Below are 25133 nucleotides of genomic sequence, written 5' to 3' on the forward strand. Positions count from 1 at the left end.
TGATACTGCAGGTCAGTTCCAATGAAGTGAATGGAGACAAGTTGTAATACCACACACAACCTGAGGACAGGGGTGGCACTGTTTTTTGGTAGAAATTAGCTCTGGTTTCCGATTCCTGGATAACCCCTTTAAATAAATGTTCTACATGTAACCATAATAATGACCATGCGAGAACACCACACTATATACATATTTCTCATGCTAACATGACCAGTAGGGGGCAGGCATGCACTTATTGCCTATTTTGTCAATATAGCTTATAAAATCAATAAACCAGTATCAACTCAGTAGTTAAATTACTAGCTATGCCTAATTCTTATAAATATCAGAGGTTTATTAGAACTTACTTGCAGATTTATAACATATTGCACCGTTCAGAGTCTCGTTACACCTCTTCGTGTTCCAGTCTCCTTTACGATTGAGATATGTGCAGTTTCCGGGAATTAGTTCATTGCCAAATTCCTGAGGTACATAGTCAAGTTCGGTACCGTCCGACCACTCCATAGTTGTTCCCTGGAAGCCAAAATGTATTTTTAGTAAGAATTCCAGACAATTTTTTAAGACTTTTTTTTTGCACTTAAGAAAATGAACTATTGGTTGTTTTCCAAAAATGATGCCTCCAGCTGTAGCAAATCCATTGGCTGTCCAGGCATGCTGGGAGATGTAGTTGTACATGAGCTTAAGGCACCCTGGTTAGGAAACATTGAGTTAGGCTTTGTTGCAGCTAATTATTTACAAGCAAACTACCACCTTCTAAAACACAACCTCTATTGATATAGCAGCTAACTTAGCTTTAAGTTGACATTTAACACATCACATGCCACTGAAATTGTCAAATAAAAAGAGGTTGTTCGGGGCTCAAATGTTATGGCTAGGGACGTGTTGACCGAGGAAGAGTAACTACACACTTTATTTTTTTTTTAAACGTGCACGATACGGTCCGCCGCCTATCTCCTTCCCCCCTGCACGCCTGTTCACCTGCTCCCCCGCACAAGCAAGCCGCTGTTTCTCTATTCAATAAAGAAGTTGATTTTATCTGCATCTAACCCGGTGAGTGCTGCGTTTTTCTACACATCTCTCTCATATGTGGATTTGCTTTGCCTCTGACTAGTGCTATTGCACCCGGGACGCACCTGTGCGGCTGGTTGTGCGGTTTCCTTGTGTTTCGTTTCCATCAATGCAACACGTGGAATACACCCTAGAGTGGTGCTGGTAGTAATCTCCATAGACTGCATCTGTATATTTGTAGTATAAATATGAATCTACTCTAACCCGGGAGCACCATAGGCAAATATACCAAAAGTAGCCTAAGACATGGACTGCGTGTCCATTAACAGTGCCCACGACGAAAAAATAAAAATAAAAAAAACTTACACACATTAAAACCAGCACTCCCCCAAGGCAGCAAATATATATATATATATATATATATATATATACACATATATACACACACACACACATATATATACATACACACACCAAGCAAACCCGCTGTAATTGTCTTCCTCCTCAGAAGGGGTTGTCACAGAGATCCAACTACTTACGTCATTGTTCCACAGTCCGATCCACGCTTCAAACCCATCCTGCCTGACAATATGCTCCAGAAACAATTGGTGGTGTTCACTGTGTACACTGGCCAGGTAAGCGTCCTTCTGCTTGCATTCCCTCGCTGCTTCAAACCATGTAAGCTTCTTTTTCAGAACAAAGTATGAAGAGTTAGAATAGGGTATTACTGTCGGCATGGGTGAAATGTAATCTTCTTTAGAACCTGGGTAGAAAACATATTGCATGTTAATATGAGTGCTGCAGGTGACCGTACATACACCTATACCTCAGATGATCGAATATAAGAAGGCACTAAGAAGAACACTTTAAGAGGTCAATAAATAGCTTGGGGTACCCTGATCACACTCCTTTTTACATAATCTTGATACGCCCATCTTAGATATGAGGGATTATATTTTGTCTGACAATTCAAGGAATCCGTCAAATGGGCAGGACTTAAAGGAGTACTCCAGATTTTTTATATATCAACTAGTGCAAGAAATTTATACAGATTTGTAAATTGTGTCTTTCCTATATGCTCCAGAGGAAGTTATGTAGTTCTTTCCAGCCTGACTACAGTGCTCTCTGCTGCCACCTCTGTCCGTGTAAGAAACTGTCCGGAGCAGGACAGGTTTGCAATGGGGATTTGCTCCTGCTCTGGACAGTTCCTGACACGGACAGAGGTGTCAGCAGAGAGCACTGTGGTAAGACTGAAAAGAACTACACAACTTCCTCTGCATTATACAGCAGCTGATAAGTACTGGAAGGATAAGTATTTTTAAATAGAAGTAATTTACAAATCTGTTTAAGTTTCTGGCACCAGTTGATTTGAAAACATGTTAGTTATTTATTCTGAGTGCCCCCATAATTTTAATAATGTGATTGATGGGATTATACAGTAAGGGAGTGTATATTAGGCTTTCACACCTCTCCGTGTACCATATTCACACCCATGACTGTATAATCCCAACCATCTCCCGAGTTACTCCCATTATTAAATTAAGATAATATTAAATTAAAATTAAGTTCCCACCAATCTGACTGATTCCCTGAATTGACAGAAACTATAAACCCTCATATCTCAGGAACGGGAGGATGGATCAAGATTTGGTAAAAAGGTGTTGATCGTAACATCTCATTTTTGGCGGGGTTGACCACAGTTCCTTTTTAAGAAACTGTGGAGTATACAGTCATGAGGAGGACTAAACAAGGGTTCAGTCAGTTGATGGCCTAGTCCCATTGTATCCCTGCAGATGACAGGGCTCAGTGGTCCTCATGAAGCCATCATTGAAGCAGCCAACAAAATTCCACCAAAAACCTTTCAAGACGCTACTAGACTTGATTTTCAGCATACCTAGGACAGTGTATCTCTAGCTATTGTGAAACTACAACTTCCAGCATTATAGTAGTTACCTTTTTCAATTTTGCAGGCCACAATAGAGTGTTGCTGAAGGTATAAAAGCTGAAAATCCTTAGGATTGGAATAAATATCCCAAAAGCCATCAATTCTCATTGCGGCATAAAAGCTGTCATTTGTCACGGCTGGTCGCCCGTCTCTCCAGTTGGAGTATCGTACAAAGGTCTCATCGTGCCAGCGAAAACCATTGGCTGGGAAGGGTAAAACATTTTAGGTTAAATGATCATTTTATTGTAGGTCATTAAAACGTAAAAGTTTCACTTTATTCTGCAGGTCAGTACACTTACACATGAATAAATAACATGCTTTGCATTGCCCTTTTCTGACCCATACAACTTTCTTCTTTTTTTACCCATCCATGGAGATGTGTGGGTCTCATTTTTAACATTCATGGTTAGCATTTTGAGATGGCTACGACTTTTGATTTGCTATTTAATCCATGTGTTTTGGGAGGCGATGTGATCAAGATCCAGAAATTCTGGAATTAGGTATTTGTATGAGGGAACTGCCATTTGCCGTCCAACCCCCTAGATGTTGTGTTTGTCTTTGGAGTTGGCACTCAGGGAGTTAAGGGAGAACTCCAGCAGAATTTTTATTTTTCTAATTATGCCCATTGTGTGTGGGCATGAATTAATATCTACTCACCTTTAGCGCTCCCCACAGTGCCTCCAGTGTCCTCCTGAAGCTGCAACATGAGTGTCCAGTGTAGCAAATTGCTGGCCGAGGTGGGACATCGGTGGGCCAGCAATTGGCAGAGAGTCAGACACTTTGGGCCGGGTGCTTCCGTAGACAACATGTCACACTGCAGCTCCAGGAAGATGATGCAGGGGAGTGGAACAATCCCCCAGAGGCACAGCAGGAGCACTGGAGGTAAGTAGGTGTTTATTATTTTTACTAGGGCTGCACGGTATATCACAAAAGCAATTTATCTGCTCAGGCTGGCTCCCGTGTGCGGTCACAGGCGGGGGCTGGCCAGAGCAGGTAAAACAGATTCAAATACTAAAAGTCAGTGTTTCCCAACCAAGGTGCCTCCAGCTGTTGCAAAAGATAGGACTGTATCCACCTTTTCCAGCCCACCAGAGCACCTGAAAGCTGAACTAATTTCTGCAGGAAAAGTCATCAACTGCCGAGCCGCGAGGTTCGTGACGAATCAAATTACTGTAACTTTGCTCATCTCTAATCCCAACTTAAACAATGAACAGTCCATAGAGAATGAATGAACCGGCACTACCCTGCATCTCTACACCCCTCACCATCCACTTACGAATGACTGTTTCCCCTTGTTAGGCTCTGTCCACATGCAAGTTTGTTAAGTCCACAGCAGCTTCAAAGTCAGAAAAGTCTAATGAATGGTCCTCACCAGGAACGCTTAAGAAATGTACAACACACTGTACGAGTGTGCCAGAGGAAGTACATACACTTATCCCCTATCCATAGAAGATTAATTGCAGGGCGGTTTGAATACTGGGATCGCCCGTGATCTTCAGAACCAGGACCCAAGTCTTTAAATAGAATGGATCACTAAGTTGGGCATATGCAAGACTGCTCTATTCATTGTCTACAGATGTGCCAAAAAAAAAGCCAAGTACAGCTCTCTGCTATCTTCGGCACTCCCATACACCAGAAATAGACTGTCGGTGTACATGTGCAACTTCCCGATTTATTCCGAGGTGCGACTGTGGTCCCCATTCTTGAGATCATAGGGGTCCTCCTGCAATCTGACACTTGTTCCCTATGCTGTAGATAGGGGATAAGGGTTTTATAGGGGTACTCCACTGGAAGTTCTATTAAAAAATCTTAATCCTTCCAGTACTTATCTGCTGTAGGCTCAAGAGGAAGCTCCTTTCTTTTTGAGTTTCCTTTCTGTCTGACCACAGTGCTCTCTGCTGACAACTCAGTCCATGTCAGGAATTGTTCAGAGCAGGATAGGTTTTCTATGGGGATTTGCTCGTACTCTGTACAGTTCTTGACATGGACAGAGGGGTCAGCAGAGAGCACTGTGGTCAGACAGAAAGGAAATTCAAAAAGAAAAGAACTTCCTCTGGAGCATACAGCAGCTGATAAGTACTGGAAGGATTAAGATTTTTTTAATGGAAGTAATTTACAAATCTGTTTAACTTTCTGGCACCTGTTGATTTAAAAAAAAAACAATGTTTTCCAGTGGAGTTTTCCAAGTTCAAATACCGTTTAAAAGAGATGTATGCAGCAAGCGCCACCTAGTGGTGGCTGAAGTCAGACAGGCTTTGAACATTTTTGAGTTTTATAGGCCCCATTCAGTCATTGCTAAGCAATAGTCAATATAGGTGACCAATGCAATCTCTGGACAAGGCTCTAGGCTTCACAGTCATAGATCTAAGGTAAAGGTTGTTGCAAAAGGGACTGCCTGACAGTAAAAGACACTCAGGACCTCTTGTTATCTTTAGAAGCTAACAGAACAGACTGGTCTTAAGACAATTTGTCTATAGCCCAACAGAGTTTCAGATCTTAACAAAAACTGCTATGTCTAAATAGTTAAATATTCAAGCCTTACCGCTGTTATCATACAGAAGTCCCAGCCAAACCCACCGGGCCAGGTCAGCGTATGGCTGGAGATGACTAGAGACAAAGGCATTTTCCTCCTCATCTCTGATGCTCAAGACATAGGCGTCCGGGTCTGCAAGAAAGAGCAGCTAAACAGTAACTACACGATAGCCATATAAGAAATCAATACGGTTTTCTCTTTAGAGCAGGGTCTCCAGACTGTAGACCTCCAGATGTTGCTAAACTACAACTTTATATACACACACACATATATATATATATATATATATATATATATGATAATTAAATTAATATATAAAATGAAATCAATTGTGACAGATCAGCGATGTGGAAATCCTATAGCCCGACGCCCGGGACTAGTAGTTTTGGGCACCGGGCAGGTGAATTGTTTATAGATTTAGCCCTGTATCGGGCAGGGACAGACAGACGTCCCCCTTATTTTTCTTTAATGTCGGTGTGAGGCGCAGGAGCGGATGGAAGTCTACACCTCATACCGGCGCTCAGAGTGTATGGAGGGGGCGGCGGCCTCCAGCTGACTGCAGAGCCCCCCCTTATCTCCCCTCCCGGAGGATGGACGGAGCTCAGAAGACACAGCAGGGTGAGAGAGAGGACGAGCACAGCTCCGTGCACAGCTCCATCCCCCGCACACAGCTCCATCCCCCGCACACAGCTCCATCCCCCGCACACAGCTCTATCCCTCCCCCTCCCCCTGATCTGTCTAGACAGGACCTAATCCACCACGGGGCGGTTGCTTGTTTGCACGGGGAAAACACAGAGCAGGGGGGGAGGGGGAGGATGGAAATCTCACCTCACACCGGCCGGGACTACAGCTCTGATGTCCACTCATGGCGGCTCAGGTGAGGAGACCGAGAATACAGGCGGCGGCAGGAAGGGTGGTTGTATATCTATGGTGTGAGTGGATGTGTGATGTGTGTATGTAATGTATGATGTGGGGGGGCAGCGGCAGGTGTATGTATGATGTATGCATATGTATGGTGTATATGTATGGTGTGAGTGTATGTGTGATGTGTGTATGTAATGTATGATGGGGGGCAGCGGCAGGTGTATGTATGATGTGTGCATATGTATGGTGTATATCAGTGTTTCCCAACCAGGGTGCCTCCAGCTGTTGCAAAACTACAACTCCCAGCATGCCCTGGGCATGCTGGGAGTTGTAGTTTTGCAACAGCTGGAGGCACCCTGGTTGGGAAACACTGGTGGATATGTATGGTGTGAGTGTATGTGTGTATGATGTCTATGTGTGATGTGTATGTAATGTATGATGTGTGATGTGTATGTAATGTATAATGTGTGTATGATGTCTATGTGTGATGTGTATGTAATGTATGATGTGTATGTATGTGATGTATGATGTGGGGTGGGCAGCGGCAGGTGTATGTATGATGTGTGTATATGTATGGTGTATATGTATGGTGTGAGTGTATGTGTGTATGTAATGTATGATGTGGCGGGTGTGTGTATATGTATATGGGGGCAGTGGCTGGTGCATGTATGATATGTGTATGTATGGTGTGAGTGTATATGTGTATGTAATGTATGATGTGGGGGGGCAGTGGCGGGTGTGTGTATGATATGGGGGCAGTGGCTGGTGCATGTATGATATGTGTATGCATGAATGTTTTGTATAGGAGCGGACTGTCACGTCGGGCATTAGGGCAGTTGTGCCATCTAATTTTATTTATTTTTAGTGGCACCCGCACTAAATTGCACCCCCAGAATCCCACCCCCTTCATACTCACCCGCCAACCAAGAGCCCCACGGATGCACGCAAACACACCCGAACCAAAACTACAACTCCCAGCATGTTGGACCATAACCTAAACTGTAGAACTATAAAGTGCAACATGCTGGGAGTTGTAGTTTTGGTTCGGGTCAGCTGCAGAGCCATAGGCTGCATCAGGGCATGCTGGGTGTTGTAGTTACTAACTGTAATTCCCAGTATTCCTTGACACAGCCTATGGCTCTGCAGCTGACACAAACCAAAACTACAACTCCCAGCATGTTACACAATAACCTTAACTGTAATACTATACAGTGCAACATGCTGCAACACCCACACAACCATAGGCTGTATCAGGGCATGCTGGGAGTTGTAGTTATCTAGTAACTAAATGCAACCTCCAGCATTTTCTGACACAAAATGCACCACACAAACTGGAGAAGCAGAACCCCCCCCCCCCCCCCAGTAACACATAAGTCCCTATTGAGACTGAAAAATTGTGATTAAAATATTTTAAAAAGTGCGTATACATGTGAATAAGCCCCTTTCCTAATAAAAGTTTCCAATTTTCTTTAAATAAAAATAATGTACAAAAATAAACATAAGTGGTATCGCTACATGTGGAAATGTCCAGACTATTAAAATATAATGTTAATTAAATACGGTGAACGGTGTAAATGTAAATAATAGTCCAGAATTGCTCATTTTTGGTCACTTCATTTTAGACATTTTTTATGGTGATCAAAAAGTTACATCTAGACTTTTCTGTGGTTGTCTCAGGTGTAAGAGGAGCTACAGCTCTCCCACCGCTAATACCCTGACATACTGCGATCACCTATTAACCCATTAGATCACCGCTGTCAGCAGTGTCTAAAGGATCTTATATCCATCCCTGGTGGTCTAGTCGGGGGATCAGACTATTTTGGTGGAAATTATTTTATCTACCAGGACAAGTGGATTTTCTTGAGGGACAAGTAGATTGTGTTCCGCTTTAGTCCCTTGGATAAGTAGTTTTTTTTTTTATTTCCACACCCCTGCAGATACATACGGACAGTGTGGCAAATATATCTTGTCCCACTTGACATCCATCTTTTGTGTGTTAAAAGAAAAGTATAACAGCTGTTTCTGTATGGGATCCATACATTGTCCCCGATCCTGTGAGGACAGTCAGTGTGGTTGTCCTGTGTCTTATTTGCAGGCTTTTCTGTAAAAAAAAAAAAAAAAATTTTTTTTAAAAGACAAAACCATATCCAACTACAGAAGTATTGAACGTAAATGCATATGTCACACTCCGGTTTAGCAAGTTACTTTATCATTTCCTATTTATAACCATTTTCCAAGTCTCTGCTTGCTTTCATTGAATGGAAACCTTCTTCACTGATCATGTTAAAATGAGAAAGAAACCCAGCTCCACTTTTTGGATGTTATTTGGACTGGTTTCTATCCTTTGCATGTACATATAAAATTATTTTCCTTCACTGACTGCAAACATACTACAGTAGAATCTCCCAATAGCGAACACTCACAGGGAATAAACAAGTTTCCACTATTGAGAGATGTCCCCTATTGGGAAACAAGGCTGAAAAATCTTTCTAAATGCCAGAATCCTTTCCTGTACTCACTCCAGAGTGTAATTACCTATAAAACATGATAAAAAGATATTACAGTAGAATCTCCCAGTGATGTTTAATCACCTATCACCCTCCCCCTTTATACCCTGTGCCACTTTATTCCCCCTGTGCCTTCTGCCAAATCCTCCCCCCTTATCCCCTGTGCCACATAATTTCCCCTTAATCCCCCTGTGCCATTTCATTCCCCTTTTGTTACCCTCTGTGCAAATTCATCACCCCCTCTTTACCACCTTCTATGGGAAATGATGTGGCACAGGGGGTAATAAAGGGGGAGATGTTTTGGCACAGGAGAAATTGAGGTGTCCCCTAAGGGAGATTTTACTGTATTACATTTGATCAATGTAGAACTAAAAACAGCATCTAGAGAGTATTTCCGCTAGTTTGTGAAAAGGTCCTGCTTGGTGCACACTCTCTCTACATACGTACAAGCCACAGGGACATCCGTTCACTTTAAAAAGGGTTGTTCAGTATTACAAAAATACTCTTTTTGTTTGTAGGTTTCTTTTTTGTTGTTGTTGCATAAACAGCACCACTATTGTCCACAGGCCGTGTGTGGTACTGCAGCTCAGTCCTATATACTTCAATGTAGGTGAGCTGCAATACCAGACACAACCTGTCGACAGGAGTGCTGCTGTTTTTGCTACATTTTTCTAATACTCGGCAACCAGGTAGACATCACCCACTACAGGGCAAAACCGTACCTGGAGGAACGTGACAAATTGCCCCGGGTAGTTGAATATCACAGCTCTTTGTTTTCCACATCCCATCGAGAGCAACATAGGTGCAATCCTCCTCTTGACTTTCTTCTGACCATCGATTCAGAGTAACCAAGCTCCCATCCTGCCATCTGTAGTGTATACCATCCTGGTCAATAGTAATAACATTAGCAACTTGCATTAGTTACAGAACATAAATATGACATGCAAGACATAAAAAAAATAAAAAATAAAAATAATTATATATATATCTCAAAACTTACATCATGGCTAGAGAGTCCAATCCACATGGGCTGACCCACTTGGCTGACAGTGGTAGAGATGAAGGAGAGCTGGTACTGATCTGTTATACTGACCAGCTCCATGTTGCTGTTTTTACATTCGAACAAAGCTTCGTACCAGGTCATATTTTTCTGAATGAATTTATACTTTCGCCGTTCGTACTCTAGCTCTTCTAGTGTCACAAGTTGTGTACTTGTGTTGCTCTTATCTGAAAAAGATTTTTAAACTAAATCACAAAAAATCTAGTAAATTTGCAATCACAGAACAACCCTCCTACAAATATACTTAGGGTGCATTCAGACATACAGTATCCAGATTGCGCAGATTTCAAAGTAAACTAATTGACTGAACACAGCTTCAAATTCTGAGCATCAAATATGCTCAGGATACTGTGTGCGAATAGACCTAGAAATTTCTAGTCATTGGAAAAAAAATTCATAAGTTCTTTTTTTTGGTGGGGGTCTCAGTGCGAAGACAGATTAGAGCGGGGATATCTTGTGATAAGTGATCAATGCAATTAGGGAAAAGTAGATTTTTATGCTTACTATCAAATATCTTTCTCGGAGGATCCATTGGGGGACACAGAGACCGTGGATATATGCTGCTGCCACTAGGAGGCTGCCACTAGGCAACAAAAAGAAAGTCGGCCCCTCCCAGCAGGATATACCCCGCCTACAGACTCTGAGCTATCAGTTTAGTCCCAAAGCAGTAGGAGAGGATCGACAGGGAAAGAAAAAAGAGCAACTGTCCGAGGAAACCACAGACAAAAATAACCGAACCAACCCTCGGCAACTGAACCAAGAACAAGAACAAATGGGTGGCTGCTGTGTACCCCAATGGATCCTCGGAGAAAGATTTTACGGTAAGCATAAAAAAAAATCTACTTTTCTCGTTCGGCTCCATTGGGGGACACAGAGACCGTGGGATGTACAAAAGCAGTCCCTGGGGTGGGAGAGAACCCAAGAACTTCAGGTGGAAGGCTGGGCCACAGCCGCCTGCAACACCTTGTGACCCAAACCAGTGTCAGCGGAGGCAAAAGTATGCACCTGGTAAAATTTTGTAAAAGTGTGCACGGACGACCAGGTGGCTGAAGCCCTGTTGCGGAGAGCCCAGGAGGCCCTGACTGAACGAGTAAATGAGCTGGGACCCGGAAAGGAGGAGCCTTCCCTTTGCAGAGGTAAGCTTCCGAGATGGCAGAACACATCCACCGCAAAATGGTCGCCTTAGAAGCAGGAAATCCCTTGCGATGACCCTCCGTAAGCAGAAAGAAAGAGTCACACTGGCGAAAGGATGAAGTGACCGAAAGGTAAATCCGAACGGCCCGTACCACATCAAGACCATGAAGCAACCGTTCCCTAGGATGGGACGGAGCTGGGCAAAATGACGATATTCTCATTTAGGTGAAAGGCGGAGACCACCTTAGGCAAAAAAAAAGGGACTGGACGAAAAACAACTTTGTCCTGGTGCAAAACCATGTAGGGGGAACAGCAGGAGAGAGCCACCAGCTCCGAAATTCTCCTAATGGAAGTGACCGCAATGAGGAAGGCCAGCTTCCAGGAAAGGATGCGAAGAGAAAATGTCCCGGAGAGGTTCGAAGGGAGTACCGTGCAAGGCACTGAGAACCAGCTTCAGATCCCATGGGGGAATAGGGGATCTGTACGGCAGAGCCGCATGAGCAACACCCTGCAGAAAGGTGTGGATGTGAGGGTCAGACTCCAGGGGATGCTGAATAAGAATGGAGAGAGCCGACAACTGACCCTTAAGGGAACTGAACTGAGAGCCAAGTGTTGTTCCAGCCCAGACTGTAAAAAGGAAAGAAGGAGTAGAAGGGAGAAAACAACTGGGGAGAAGGATTTAGATTCACACCATCGAAAGTAGGACCGCCAAGTACGATGATAAATTTTCACAGAGGAAGGCTTGCACGCCCTGATCATTGGGCAGATCACCTGGGGAGATAACCCCCTGGCCTTTTGAACTGCGTTTTCAACCGCCACGCCATCAAATGCAGCAACAGTAAATTGGGGTGGCAACAGGGGACCCTGAGAGAGCAGGTCAAGACGAACTGGGAGGCGCAGTGGTACACCGGCCACTAGGCGAACAATGTCGGTATACAACGTGCACCTGGGCCAGTCAGGAGCCACGAGAATGGCAGGGACACCCTCAGCTTTGAGTTTCCTCTGGACCCTGAGAAGGAGAGGAAGAGGAGGGAAGAGGTAAGGGAGGACGAAGTGCGACCAGGGGATCACTAAGGTGTCTACGGCTAGGGCCAGAGGATCTCGGGACTATGCAACAAAGCGAGGAACTGTGGTGGGATGTGAAGAGGTCCACGTCCGGAGTGCCCCAGAGGTTGCAGATCTCTGCAAACACCTCTGGATGAAGAGACCACTTGCCGGGGTCGGCAGAGGAGCGATTGAGGAAGTCCGCCTCCCAATTTTCCACTCCCAGGATGTGAGTCGCCAAGATGGAGGGAACGCCAAAGCAGGATCCTGGAGACCTCGATTGACTTATGCCACAGCCGTGGAGTTGTCTGACTTGACATTAACAGGACAGTGCTGGAGAAGGCGCTCCCAATGGAGGAGGCAAAGGTAAATTGCCCAAAGTTCCAGGATGTTGATGGGGAGGAGAGCTTCCTGGGAGGACCAACGGCCCTGGACCGTCCGATCCCTGAAAACTCCCCCCCCACCCCCGACAACCGCTGAGACTGGCATCCGTCGTGATGACCTGCCAGTGGAGGGAGAGGTAAGATCACCCCAGTCGAAGAAGAGGAGACCAAAACCACCACAGGAGGGACTGGCGAGTCCTGGGGGAAGAATAATCCTGCGATAGATAGAGGGATAGCGGAGACTTGTCCCACCGGGACAGAAGAGAAAGTTGAAGATGTCGACCATGAAACTGGGCGAAGGGAACGGCCTCCATGGCCGCCACCATGCGACCCAGGACTTCCATGCAGAAACAAATTGAAATTGGAATAGAACGACAGAGAAGATGAACTCCAGATGACAGAATGCAGCGCTTGTCCGGTGGGAGTCGAATCCAGGTGGTCGCCGTGTCGAACTGGAGTCCCAAGAAGATCAGAGACTGGGTGGGAATCTGGTTGGATTTGTCCTGATTGACCACCTAGCCGAAACGGGACAAGGTCTGAAGTGTGAGGAGGAGATGCTCCTGGTTCTGGTTCCTGGTTGGAGCCTTGACCAGGAGGGTTGTCCAGGTAGGGGATAACGGACACACCCCGAGCTCGCAGGATGGCGATCACCGCCGCCAGGACCTTAGTGAAGACCCTTGGGGCCGTGGTCAGGCCAAAAGGAAGGGCCACAAATTGAAAATGGGGATGTGAAGGTAAGCGTCTCGGATATCTACCGAGGAAAGAAACTCCCCTTGATCCATGCATGCCACCACAGAACAGAGAGACTCCATATGGGGAAAAAAAAGGAGGGGGAGGGAGAAAAAAAATACTCACCCTGTTCCGGGTGAACTTACCTACTGAAGTCTTCAGCTAGATATTATACACCTACATCATGCCAGGCTGAAATGACGAGGCGAGCAGAATAGGTAGGGGGACCCGGATCCAAAGGTGCAACCCCAGGCGCTGACTGGTGGAGAAGGGTTTGACAGTGCATAACTCAATGTCTTCGCAAATGGGGAAACAGTAAGCGATATGCTCTTGAGCCCTCACTTACAAAGAGAGAAATAAAAGGGAGAAAAAAAAAATCTATATACACGTCCCTAAACTAAAAAATAAGAAAATAAAAGACCAGGTCTGGAGAACTCCAGACCTGTGTCTGCCTCCTACGGACACAAAGCTAAAACTGATAGCTCAGAGTCTGTAGGCGGGGTATATCCTGCTGGGAGGGGCAGACTTTCTTTTTGTTGCCTAGTGTCAGCCTCCTAGTGGCAGCAGCATTATACCCATGGTCTCTGTGTCCCCCAATGGAGCTGAACGAGAAACCCCCCTGTTAGGATAATGCTGCTCAATCGTAATAAAGTCGACCAAGTCAGTAAGGAACTTGAAGTATGAGGTGCAGTTCCTTCCAGGCGTGTGTTATAGTATGTTTTTCCACTGAAGAGTCGACATTTTATTTTAGGGAGGACAGATGCTTTGCGCCCACGATGGATCTAAACATAATGGGAGTTATGGAAAATGACACATGCCATATAACCGTATAAGCTGGTCCAAAATTGTAACAGGCCCACCACATGTGTAGCAGAAGGATAGGTAGCTTGGGACTATGTAGGTTGTCCATGCAGAGACCAAAGAGTACATGTGTGACTAAGGAGGAAGGTTTCGGGAAATTAGTTTGCTGGAAAATGTAACTGCATCACATATCTTAGTGGACTAAAGCTAGGTTCACACCACGTTTCTACATCCTGTTTTTTTCGTTTTTAAGCAAATTACCCATTAAACTGGGATGGAAAAAAGTACCTGCATCATTCATGTCCTGTGGCATTCTGCTTTAAAGGGGTACTCCGCCCCTAGACATCTTTTCCGCTATCGAAAGGATAGGGGATAAGATGTCTGATCTAGGGGATCCCACCGCTGGGGACCCCCCCCCCCCCACGATCTCAGCTGCAGCACTCCAGACATCCGGTGCATGGAGCGAACTTCGTGACGTGACATCACAGCCACCCAACACTTGTGTTGTCACGGCCCCTCCCATAGACTTGCTTTGAGAAGGGCGTGGCCGACACGTCACGAGCCTCTGAAGCTGCACCCGACGCGCAAAACAAACGCCGGGTGCAGCAGGGAGATTGCGGGGGTTCCCAGCGGCTGGACCCCTACGATGAGACATCTTATCCCCTATTGTTTGGATAGGAGATAAGATGTCTAGGGGTGGAGTACACCTTTAAATACTGGATTCAGATGGATTGTGTTTTTTTTTTTTTGTAAACTAGGAGTCAATGGGACACATCCAGTTTTAACCCCTTTCCAACCCATGATTTTAGTAGCCGAGGGCAACCACTAATAGCCAGCATGTAGTGATCACCGCAGGCAGCTATTAACCCCTTTAGATGCTGCTGTCAAACATGACTAACATCTAAATGTTCGTTTTTACCTCACACTGGTGGTACAGTGTGATCGCAGGGAGGTGATCCATTGTCCTGGGAGCCCAAGGCCTCAGCTAGGCCTCTGTGACTGCAGGGACTCTTCTATTGATAGAGCCTGGGCAAAAAGACTGACAGGGGACATATAGGGGACATACTATACATTAGGGATTTCCTGTAGTAGTGCAGCACAGTGAGTAGTGCTATGGGACTGCGTGGAAATGACAGAAACTAAAATCTATGAAATAACTTGTGCTGGTGACAGATGTCCTGGAGTAGATGGTAACATAAAGAGGACAAAACTGATTTTTACTTGTTGAAATTCATTTATTTTTTTCAAATTTTTTTTCTCCCCTCTCCCCAAAATGTCACACAAAAGTTATCACCATACCTGCATTTCTTTGGCAGATTGTCACATACTGCTGGTCTGAACAAGCTGTGAAGTCCCAGGCTCCAATGAATGACGATTTGGGATCGTTCAGGAAAAACACACATTGCTGATTTTTCTCCTGGTTAAAATGCTGGAGAAAACAAAACAAAAATGAGAAAAATAAACAAAATCTTGCACTAAATGGTGTTCGCCAGGATAAGAAAAAACAGCTCCACACCGGTCTTCAGATTGTTTGCGTTATTGCAGCTCAGGCCCACTGAAGTGAATGAAGTCAAGTTGCTAATTACTTCCAAAAACAGCCCCCCACACACAGGTTGTGTGTGGGGGGCTGTTTTTGGAAGTAATTAGCTCTGTTTTGCTATTCCCGGATAACCCCTTTAACCTCTTAACGCAGCCCTTACATCATACTGAAACCTCTTCAGTCTTCCTTGTAATATCGGATGGAAGTTGACATATGTGACATCAGTGCCATCGACCCAAGTGTTCTTGTGAGCGTTCAGGGCAAGTCTAAGACCAATCCAGAATTTCGTTTTCAAGTTTATACTCAAATAGGTGATAAAATCTACAACAAAAACACAAAAACAGGCAACAAATATTACCAGGTGTGAAAGATGCATGGGTTTACAAAAATTGACTGACAACATGTAGTAAGTGCTGGGGTATTGTTACAATAGTCTCATCCTATCGGTCATTGAAAGTGAAGAACCATTTTAACCCCCACCGGAGTGATCTTTTGCAATGATGACATAACAAAAAAAAGATAAAAAATAAAATAAAAAAAAGCCTCATACAGCTGTTTATTCATTATATGGTGCTTTTTAAAAGAAACCGAGAAATTAAAGGGGTACTCCACCAAGAAACATCTTATCCCCTATCCAAAGGGGAATGCATCAAGATGGCGTCTCATACACTGGTCTAAATGAATCCTCTGCCAGTGCACAGACTCCCTGGTATTACACAGAGGCGCACGCTTCTACGCTTCCAGCAAGCCTGCATGCCCTCACAGAGATTTCAAGTGCAGTTTATGCACTACATTTGCAGAGTGGGGGACCAGTGCATGGGTATGATGGGAGCTGTAAATCTGCAACAGCTGGAGGCACACTGGTTGGGAAACACTGCTCTAGAAATATGGTACAATGACACCAATCACCACCAACTTGTTTCACTACATGTCACATTGCACTCACGCCTTACCTTGCTCGTGCTGGTTTGAAATTGTAGGAAGAGTGCCCCCAAATGTGTTGCAGTACTGAGATGCTTCAGAGAACGTTAGGTTCTTGTCAGGAACTTTTAAAAAGCACTAAAAATAAGAAATAAACAAAAACAATCAGTTCATGTTACAATGTCATTCTGCAGATATATCAGGTGCTAGATCGGAGGGTCTATTCACACGGCAGAATTTTAATTTGCGGAATTTCGCCTCAAATTAAAGCCCATAGACTTCTATGGGATTCCGCACTCCCATTCACACTTCTGAATTTCCGCTTGCGGAAATTCAGAAGTGTGAATGGGAGTGCGGAATCCCATAGAAGTCTATGGGCTTTAATTTGAGGCGAAATTCCGCAAATTAAAATTCTGCCGTGTGAATAGACCCTAAGGCCCTGCCACCCCTTGCCAGCACCAGGTTATTAGTATTTTCTGATTCCCACTTTATTTTCTTATACACCTTGTTTCCAAACAATGTCATTGACGGTGGGCAGCTTCCAGAAGAGTTCACTACTTTGGTCGTCACTATTTCCAGGAGAGAAATGTTCTGACTTCTACATATGAACGGAAGCTTCTCATAGCAATTTGCCGGTTTGAATTGGTCTGTGGGATTAAAACATTAAATTGGTTCATTTTTAATGGAAAAATAGGAATTTACCATTAAAAAAAAAAATAAAAAAAATAAAAAAAGATGAAAAAATAAAGTAATATTAGTGGCCAATCCACACGATAGCACTCTGCACTCCCCAAATCAGCTGTTCTGCAGAGCCGTGACAACTGTGCTACGCAATGAAGGAAGCAGGAGTCAGGGGGCTCTGTACATTGTGTAGTGACCGGGCCAGGTTACTGCCGCTCACATCACATTGATTTGAAAGGAGCTAAACTGCAGTAATCCGGTGAGGCACTATACAATGACTCCATTCCCTGTGTACTTCAGGCGCCATGGCTCTGCAGAACAGGAGATTTGGGGAGTGCAGAGCGTCGGCACTCCACCGATCAGATGGCCTATCCTGAGGATTGGCCACCAATGCAAGAGGTTATAAACAGCGCCTCTTGCTTTGGGGGACATGTTCTGTCCTGCATTATGTAGACAATCCATTCATCTGAATGGACACTGTAGTAAAGCTACATTTCTCCAGTGATGGCGCTGCAGGAAAAGAACACTTACTGTCAAGTAACAGACTACAGCTAATCGCTGGGGAACCCAGCCAAGATGGCACTTTGGACATTTACTGCTCGTTAGAAGGGACTTTTGAGAGGTCAAGAATATGGTGAGACATTTCTTTAGTTGAGAGGACAGCTCCTGTGTTTCCCAATACAAATACCTGAAGGGTAATGCCCAATGAAGGGTTGGCTGCAAGCAGCAGCCAAATAACTACCCAGTTTTGCCAGCAATTTTGTGCAGCCATTGGCTGCTGCAATTCGGTCACCGCTCATGTGGCCTCACCTTAACTTACTCCCTCCTCATGGGCATGTGTCCCAGGGGATTTTGTGTTTAACAGAATTTGGAGCGGGATTTTGCCGTGATCCTGCTCTGTATAGGCCACCCCCTGCTGGTATAAATAGACAGGGGCTGCAGCTAATAGGCCATTGCCAATCTTGTGACCCTTTATATCCCGCAATCAAAGTGGGAGGGAGGTGTTTGATCGGGACCACCGCAGGGTTATAGGGACGGGGTTCTGATCAACTGACATGACAGCCGAGGGTAAATACCTGCCTTTATGCCATCTAATTCTCTCTCCAGACTGCCAAAGCAGCCTGGAGAAGCAGAGTGCTGATAACACTGGTCAATACTGTGCCTGTGGCATACCATTGAACAGTGTTAGCAATTTAAAGATTGCTTGAAATACTCTCCTATGGGGACTAAAACATAGTAAATAAAAAGTCATAAAAAATAAATATAATAAATGTGAACAAAAAGTAAAATTTTTAAAAGAAGTAAGAAAAAAAAAAATATATATATATATACATATAGATATATATTTGGTATCACTGTAAACCTAAGGACCTACAGAATAAAGATGAAGTCATTTTTATTGTAAAGTGCACGGAGTAGAGAGGAAACCCCACAAAAGTAGCTAAATTTAATTTATTTCTTTTTTTGCCCCACAAATACATTTTTGGGAGCTTCACTGAAGATTTTGTAGTTAAATGAGTGATGTCCTTACAAAGTAAAATTGTTTACACAACAAGCCACAATACGGGTCTGTAGAGAAAAGATTGGAAAAAGTTATGGATTGTAAAAGGCGAGGAAGAAAAAAATTAAAAAGCAAACATTTTTATTTGCTTCGTCATTAAGGGGTTAATACTCTCAACTGCCTTTTACCACCCAGGCTCAAACTGTATATGGCTGTATACAGCTTATATTGACCCAAATAGGAGCTGCATACATATTGGCCTTCTCATATTGGTACTGGAACACTATGGCCCTCATTTACTATTCTAAACCCGACTTGTTTTGTCGGGTTTTTTTGGCGCATCTTTGTCTGCGACATGTCGCAGACATCGTGCGCCAGTCTGCGACACGATGCAACATTTTTTCCCCGACGGACTCGATGTGGATTCTCCCAAACCCGAAAAAGGGGCGTAACCCGACATTTCTGAGCTTTCCCACATATTTAAGAGGGTTTCCAACCCGAATTTGTTGAATTGTTGTGGATTTTTCCCCGACAACTCAGAGGAGTTGGAAACCAAAACCAACAAAACCCACGTGCGACAAACAGGATGCGACATAATAATAAATACCAGGGGAAAAAAGCAGTCGGGTAAGAAAGCAAGATAGACTTACAACCCGATTTTCTCAGTAAATGAGGGCCAATGTGTGCAAGAACAGATTTGCTTGCCTGTAAACAAAAAAACAAGGACACTAGTTGTCTATCCTGAACCGAATGAATTCGAAAAGCAAACCAGATCATTTACACTTCTGTTTTAAAGAACAAAATATGTTATAAATTAGTACATACCTCTTTAAAATCTTGTCTTACCTGGAAAATGGCTGAAACCTGAAATACTGTGGCACTCCCTGGCACCTGCGCCAATCACTCGATAAAGCACAAACCTAAAATGTGAAACAGATAATGTAAAAATAGGATAAAAAAAGAATCACATCCTAAAGGACTATAAAAATGTTTTGTAAAAATGTAAGGACAATTTTTGCACTAGACAATTTAACACTGTGATGCACTGTAAGGCTATGTTCACACGCCAAAATTTCAGCACGAAATTCTGCATGAAAATTCTGAACAAATGTACCGTTTGCACTCGAGTATAAGCAGAGTTTTTCAGCATGATTTTTCGTGCTAAAAACACCCCCCTCGGCTTATTCTCGAGTGAACTCTCCGCCCTCGGTGGTCTTCAACCTGCGGACCGCCAGATGTTTCAAAACTACAACTCCCAGCAAGCCCGGACAGCCATCGGCTGTCCGGGCATCCTGGGAGTTGTAGTTTTGAAACATCTGGAGGTCCGCTGGTTGAAGAACACTGCCCGGGCCTTCGTCGTTATCCAGACCCCCTCCCCCCCCCTTTAGTTTTGTACTCAACTCCGCTCGGCGGGGCGTTAGGGTGAGCTGGTCTGGGCCATCTGTGCTGCAGGGACCGTCCGGTGGGGAGGGATAGTCGTTCTGGGCTGTCCATCTTCACCGGGGGGGCCTCTTTTCCGTGCTTCGGGCCAGGCCCCTGAATAATGGCGTTGCCTTGACGACGACGCACAGGGACGTTGCTCATAACATCCCTGTGCGTCGTCGTCAAGGCAACGCCTTTATTCCGGGGCCGGGCCCGAAGCGGGGAGAAGAGGCCCCCCCCCCCCCCCCCAGGGAAGATGGACAGCCCGGAACGACTATCCCTCCCCACCGGACGGTCCCTGCAGCACAGATGGCCCGGACCAGCTCACCCTAACGTCCCGCCGAGCGGAGGAGAGTACAAAACTAAAGGGGGGGGGGGGGGGTCTGGATAACAACGAAGGCCCGGGCAGTGGTCTCCAACCTGCGGACCTCCAGATGTTTCAAAACTACAACTCCCAGCATGCCCGGACATGCTGGGAGTTGTAGTTTTGGAACATCTGGAGGTCCGCAGGTTGAAGACCACTGTTAAATCAGACATTGTCAAGCAGTGATGATGAAGGGGGTGGTGTGGGATGATGACAGGCTAATGATGATGAAGGAGGGGATGATGACAGGGTAATGATGATGAAGGGGGGGGATTATGACAGGGTAATGATGATGAAGGGGGGGATGATGACAGGGTAATGATGATGAGGGTGTTAATGACGGGGGTCTGGATGATGACAGGGGGGGGATGATGTATTTCCCACCCTAGGCTTATACTCGAGTCAATAACTTTTCCTGGGTTTTTGGGGTGAAATTAGGGGCCTCTGCTTATATTCGGGTCGGCTTATACTCGAGTATATACGGTATATCCAATACACTTCAATTGGATTCTGCTGTGTGAATTGGACCCCATTGAAGTGAATGGGCAATAAATTGATGCAAAATTCCATGCAGAACTTCTGCCACGTGAACATAGCCTAATCAAAAAAAAAATCACAAACATTTAAATATATGTGTGCAAATGAGTTGTTATCCCCAAGGAAGCAAACTTTCTCTCTCTAGTGCTACCTATTGAAGGTAGCAACCCCATAAGTCAGTGTTTCCCATCCAGTGTGCCTCCAGCTGTTGAAGTTTTTAACAGCTGGAGGCACACTGGTTGGATAACATTGCCATAGGTAAATGTCCAACCCTTCTATGAGCCTTGCCAAGCTAGACAGACCCCATGTATCTATAGATGGCAGTTTTTTGGGGTACTTGCCCCTACTCAGTACAAAGTAGGATAGTGACTGGGTGCAATGTCTTCGATGCAGCTCCAGAAATATGCAGCAAATATGCGTTTATCCTTTTAAGGCAATGCTTCAACTTTGGAACAAGATTTGTTTAAATGGATTCTTTTTTTTTTAAATAAATTTAAAAACAGAAAAAATAGTAAGCAATACTGAAATTTAATCAAAGAAAAACAAGAAGGGATTGGTGAAGTTGTACTTACGGATGGTAACCTCTGAAGTCGGATGACTTAATCCACCAGTTTTGCAATAATGCCAGAAACTGAGGAGACATAATACGAAAGAAATAAGTAAAAGGTATGTAACCCAGTCAAATTATAAAATTTAAATAACAATTTACGGTCATTTTGTGTTGGCGGTGGTTGGTACCGGAAAACATGACAATATGTTTTATTTTTTTTTTTTTTTTTTTTTTTTAATAAAAACAAATGTTCATGCCATTTCGTAAGACATTATAAAAATCAACATGGGATACATAATGTGAAATCTATACTATGTGGCAATCAAATACATATTCCATTCCATAAGTACGTATATGATCTATTAAGTCCTATGCATCTTAAGAGGGTATTTCCACATACTGTAACTAATTCCCTTCCCACAGAATGGGAGATAAGTACAAGATCACTGGGGACGTGGGGGACAGTGGTAGAGTGCCACTTCATTCAAAGCAACCGAGTTGGGGCATTCTAGAAAGGGGATAAAAGCTTATTTAAAGTGTACCTGTCGTTAACAAAAACTTTTGAGACAATGTAGATTATACCATTATATGTATATTTGTAATGCAAAAATTTGTATATCTTTAGGTGGAAAAAGGTTGTCCCTGCAGCTATTGCCTGTGTGTCTCTATGAGGAGACCAAATCCAGGAAGTGAGGGCAGGAGAAGCAGGGCTCTGTGCAGGCTCCTGGCTTGTCAATCATCCTGCTGTGTCACAGAGCCCCAGCGCGCAGAGCCCCGCTTGTCCCCAGCGCGCAGAGCCCCGCTTGTCCTGCTTGTCAGGCTTTGCCGCCGTCCGAGCTTCCCCCCTATTCCATCTGCGCCTCCCTGCAGAGGTCACCGATGCCGGGACCTCCGTGAACATATCTTGAATTGAAGACTACCAGCAGCAGTGTGAGTGCTCCGTTTTCTACCTCTAACATGTTTGCAGTATCTATTTGATTTCTATACGTGATGCACCATCAGTGAACACACGCTGGGTCATTGACCTCCCCTTCCTCCCGCTGGACATATTTGTGTAGTTCCCTATGCCGGTGCCGATATTTTCACTATCTTTTTCCTGTGTTCTTTTTTCTGGTAGTTAGTGTATTACAATTATTCTTATATGTCCATTAAAAGATTACAAGGTGGGGTCCACAAATTTGGACCCAAGCAACAACCTAAAGAAAAACAGCTTTGTACTAATATTCCAACAATGCAGGTATGAGTGTTGGTAAACACTGAAAAAGCTGCAGCACTCACATGCAGGGGCACTACGACCCTTCAAACAGCTGACCGGTGGGGACTGTTGGGAGTCGGACCCCGGCCAATCTATAAAGCTGGGTAACCCATTTAACACCGGGTATACGGTATGTAAAAATGACAAAAAACAAACAAAGAAAACCCCAAAGTAACAGAATATAGTTAAATACCTAATGTAAAGCCAAAACATTTTTACCTTAGATGATGACTGTTTTTGCAATTGCTCTTGTATGTTTTTCATAGCAGAAAGAGAGTCTATAGTTGCCAATTCACTGCCATTACTGGCACAATAGAAGGCAGCTTCTTTGTAGGTAAGTTTGGGATTCGACACAAACCAATATTCGCCACCTTCGATGATAACTGCAGGACCCATTTTTTGTTTCCAATCTTAAAAAAAAAAAAAAACAGCCACAGACAAAATAAAAGACTTAATGCATGCGCGAATACTGGCTGGGATGGTTAATAGAGGTTAAGGATCTAATTGGATTAAATTACCTGGTTGATACCATTCTGGAGTTCTCAGAGTTGTACCTAGAAAATGTAAAACACAACAATGAAATCAATGTCTTGTAAAAACAAGTAACTAATTTTATAGTAATCCTTTTACAAAACATAAAAGGATCTTCTCCTTTATGCTGAAAGACGACAATGCTGAATAGTATGCGATTTCCTCCTCTGAGTATAGCTTGTGTGATCTGCCCTCTCTGATTACTTGGATGCTTTTCCCCATTATAGTCTTTAATCTGCTGTGTACAACCTCATATCTATTGTACTTTTGCTATCTCTAACAGCTCCTATACACATTGGAGTTAAGACACACTAATTTTGGTTGGGCTAGGTTGGTCTAACATGTATGAGGACCTCTTGACCCAACTCAACAGATAATGTTGGAAAACAAAAAGGAATAAGCATGTTGTGTTTTAATACACTATCCTGATCTCCCTGGAGAAAAAACACTGGCAGATGTGTGATCTGCCCTTTCTGATTTCTTGGATGCTTTTCCCTTCTGAAGACTTTGATATTCTGTGTACCACCCCCTAAGCTCCTTGGTTGCAAATCATTTCTTTATAACTCTTGTCATAAATACATTACACAACCATCCTATTTGTGCACAAATGATCTAGCAGTCCTTCAGTAGAAAGTGGGACATCTTTAGAATGTTATCAACTCATGTACACGGAGTCTTCCTTGCAGCCCTTAGTGCCATGTTTCCTTGCACACAGACACTGTTATGGTATTACATTTTTATAATGATCATTTTTTTATATAGCCAAAAAGAAAACAGCTAATACGTGTTGCTATAAAAGAACGACATTGGTTCTAACTCACATGTCTAATGAGAGACGCGGAGCATAGCCCATGTCTGATGAGGGAGGCGGAGCATAGTCCATGACTGATGAGAGGCGGGGCCATAGCCCATGTGTGATGACAGAGGCGGAGTCATAGCCTGTCTGATAAAGCGGCATGGCCTCAAAATCGTTTTCAGACATTTGATCTGCTGTAACACCTGCTCCTCCCCACAAAATAAAACCGTGTCTTTGAGTGCAGGGAAACAAGGCACTAAGGGCTACAACAGTGTTTTATTACAATGCCTTAGGCTGTCCAGGCATGCTGGGAGTTGTAGTATTGCAAAAGCTGGAAGCACACAGTTTGGAAAACACTGGGCGACATAGAAGACTTGATGAATGTGAGCTGATGACAGCCCAAAGACACACCACTTTCTACTGAAGGACTTTGATACAAATACGGGAGTTTTGTAATGTATTTATTAGGGGTGTGAATTGCCAAGAATTTGGCGATACGATTCGAATCGCGATACCAGTGTGGCGATTCGATATATCCCGATATATCGCGATACCGTCTAGGTGACGATACATCGCCATATATCTCGATACATTGCCCACCAGGGAGCATTCACAGATCCCTTTAGACGCCGCTGTCAGCTTTGACAGCGACGATCTAGTAGTCCGACGCGCACTTTTCTCATTTTATCCCGTCCGGGCTGCAAAATAAAAGAAAACAAACTTTCTCTTACCTGCCAACGAGCCCCCGGAGCTCCGGTACACAGTATAGGTGTTCGGTCCCCGGGCTGAATTCTTCTTACTTCCTGTTAGTCCGGCACTTCACACGGAGCTTCAGCCTATCACCAGCCGAGGCGGGACATCACTGCGGCCGGTGATAGGCTGAAGCTCCGTGTGACGTGCCGGGCTAACAGGAAGTAAGAAGAATACAGCCCGGGGACCGAACACCTGTACCGGAGTGTACCGGAGCTCCGGGGGCTTGTTGGCAGGTAAGAGAAAGTGTGTTTTCTTTTATTTTGCAGCCCGGACG

The 25133-nt window shown here is 44.3% G+C and overlaps 1 protein-coding gene across 1 annotated transcript in view; it reads right to left on the minus strand.

Annotated features, from left to right (window-relative positions):
• Positions 1 to 25133, minus strand: part of LY75 (lymphocyte antigen 75) — a 113292-nt gene that overhangs the window by 14347 nt on the left and 73812 nt on the right. The window contains exons 17-31 of the mRNA XM_056536449.1: positions 23298 to 23333; positions 22999 to 23189; positions 21547 to 21605; positions 19498 to 19571; positions 16974 to 17116; positions 16502 to 16607; positions 15709 to 15869; positions 15308 to 15437; positions 9858 to 10084; positions 9580 to 9742; positions 8296 to 8451; positions 5496 to 5618; positions 2962 to 3156; positions 1548 to 1771; positions 348 to 513 (exon numbers count right to left, since the gene is read on the minus strand). Of these exons, the coding sequence (XP_056392424.1) occupies positions 348 to 513; positions 1548 to 1771; positions 2962 to 3156; positions 5496 to 5618; positions 8296 to 8451; positions 9580 to 9742; positions 9858 to 10084; positions 15308 to 15437; positions 15709 to 15869; positions 16502 to 16607; positions 16974 to 17116; positions 19498 to 19571; positions 21547 to 21605; positions 22999 to 23189; positions 23298 to 23333 (2154 nt within the window). The remainder of the gene's footprint in view (positions 1 to 347; positions 514 to 1547; positions 1772 to 2961; positions 3157 to 5495; positions 5619 to 8295; positions 8452 to 9579; positions 9743 to 9857; positions 10085 to 15307; positions 15438 to 15708; positions 15870 to 16501; positions 16608 to 16973; positions 17117 to 19497; positions 19572 to 21546; positions 21606 to 22998; positions 23190 to 23297; positions 23334 to 25133) is intronic.

The sequence above is a fragment of the Hyla sarda genome, chromosome 8 (assembly GCF_029499605.1).
Source record: "Hyla sarda isolate aHylSar1 chromosome 8, aHylSar1.hap1, whole genome shotgun sequence".
In the NCBI taxonomy this organism is placed as follows: Eukaryota; Metazoa; Chordata; class Amphibia; order Anura; family Hylidae; genus Hyla; species Hyla sarda.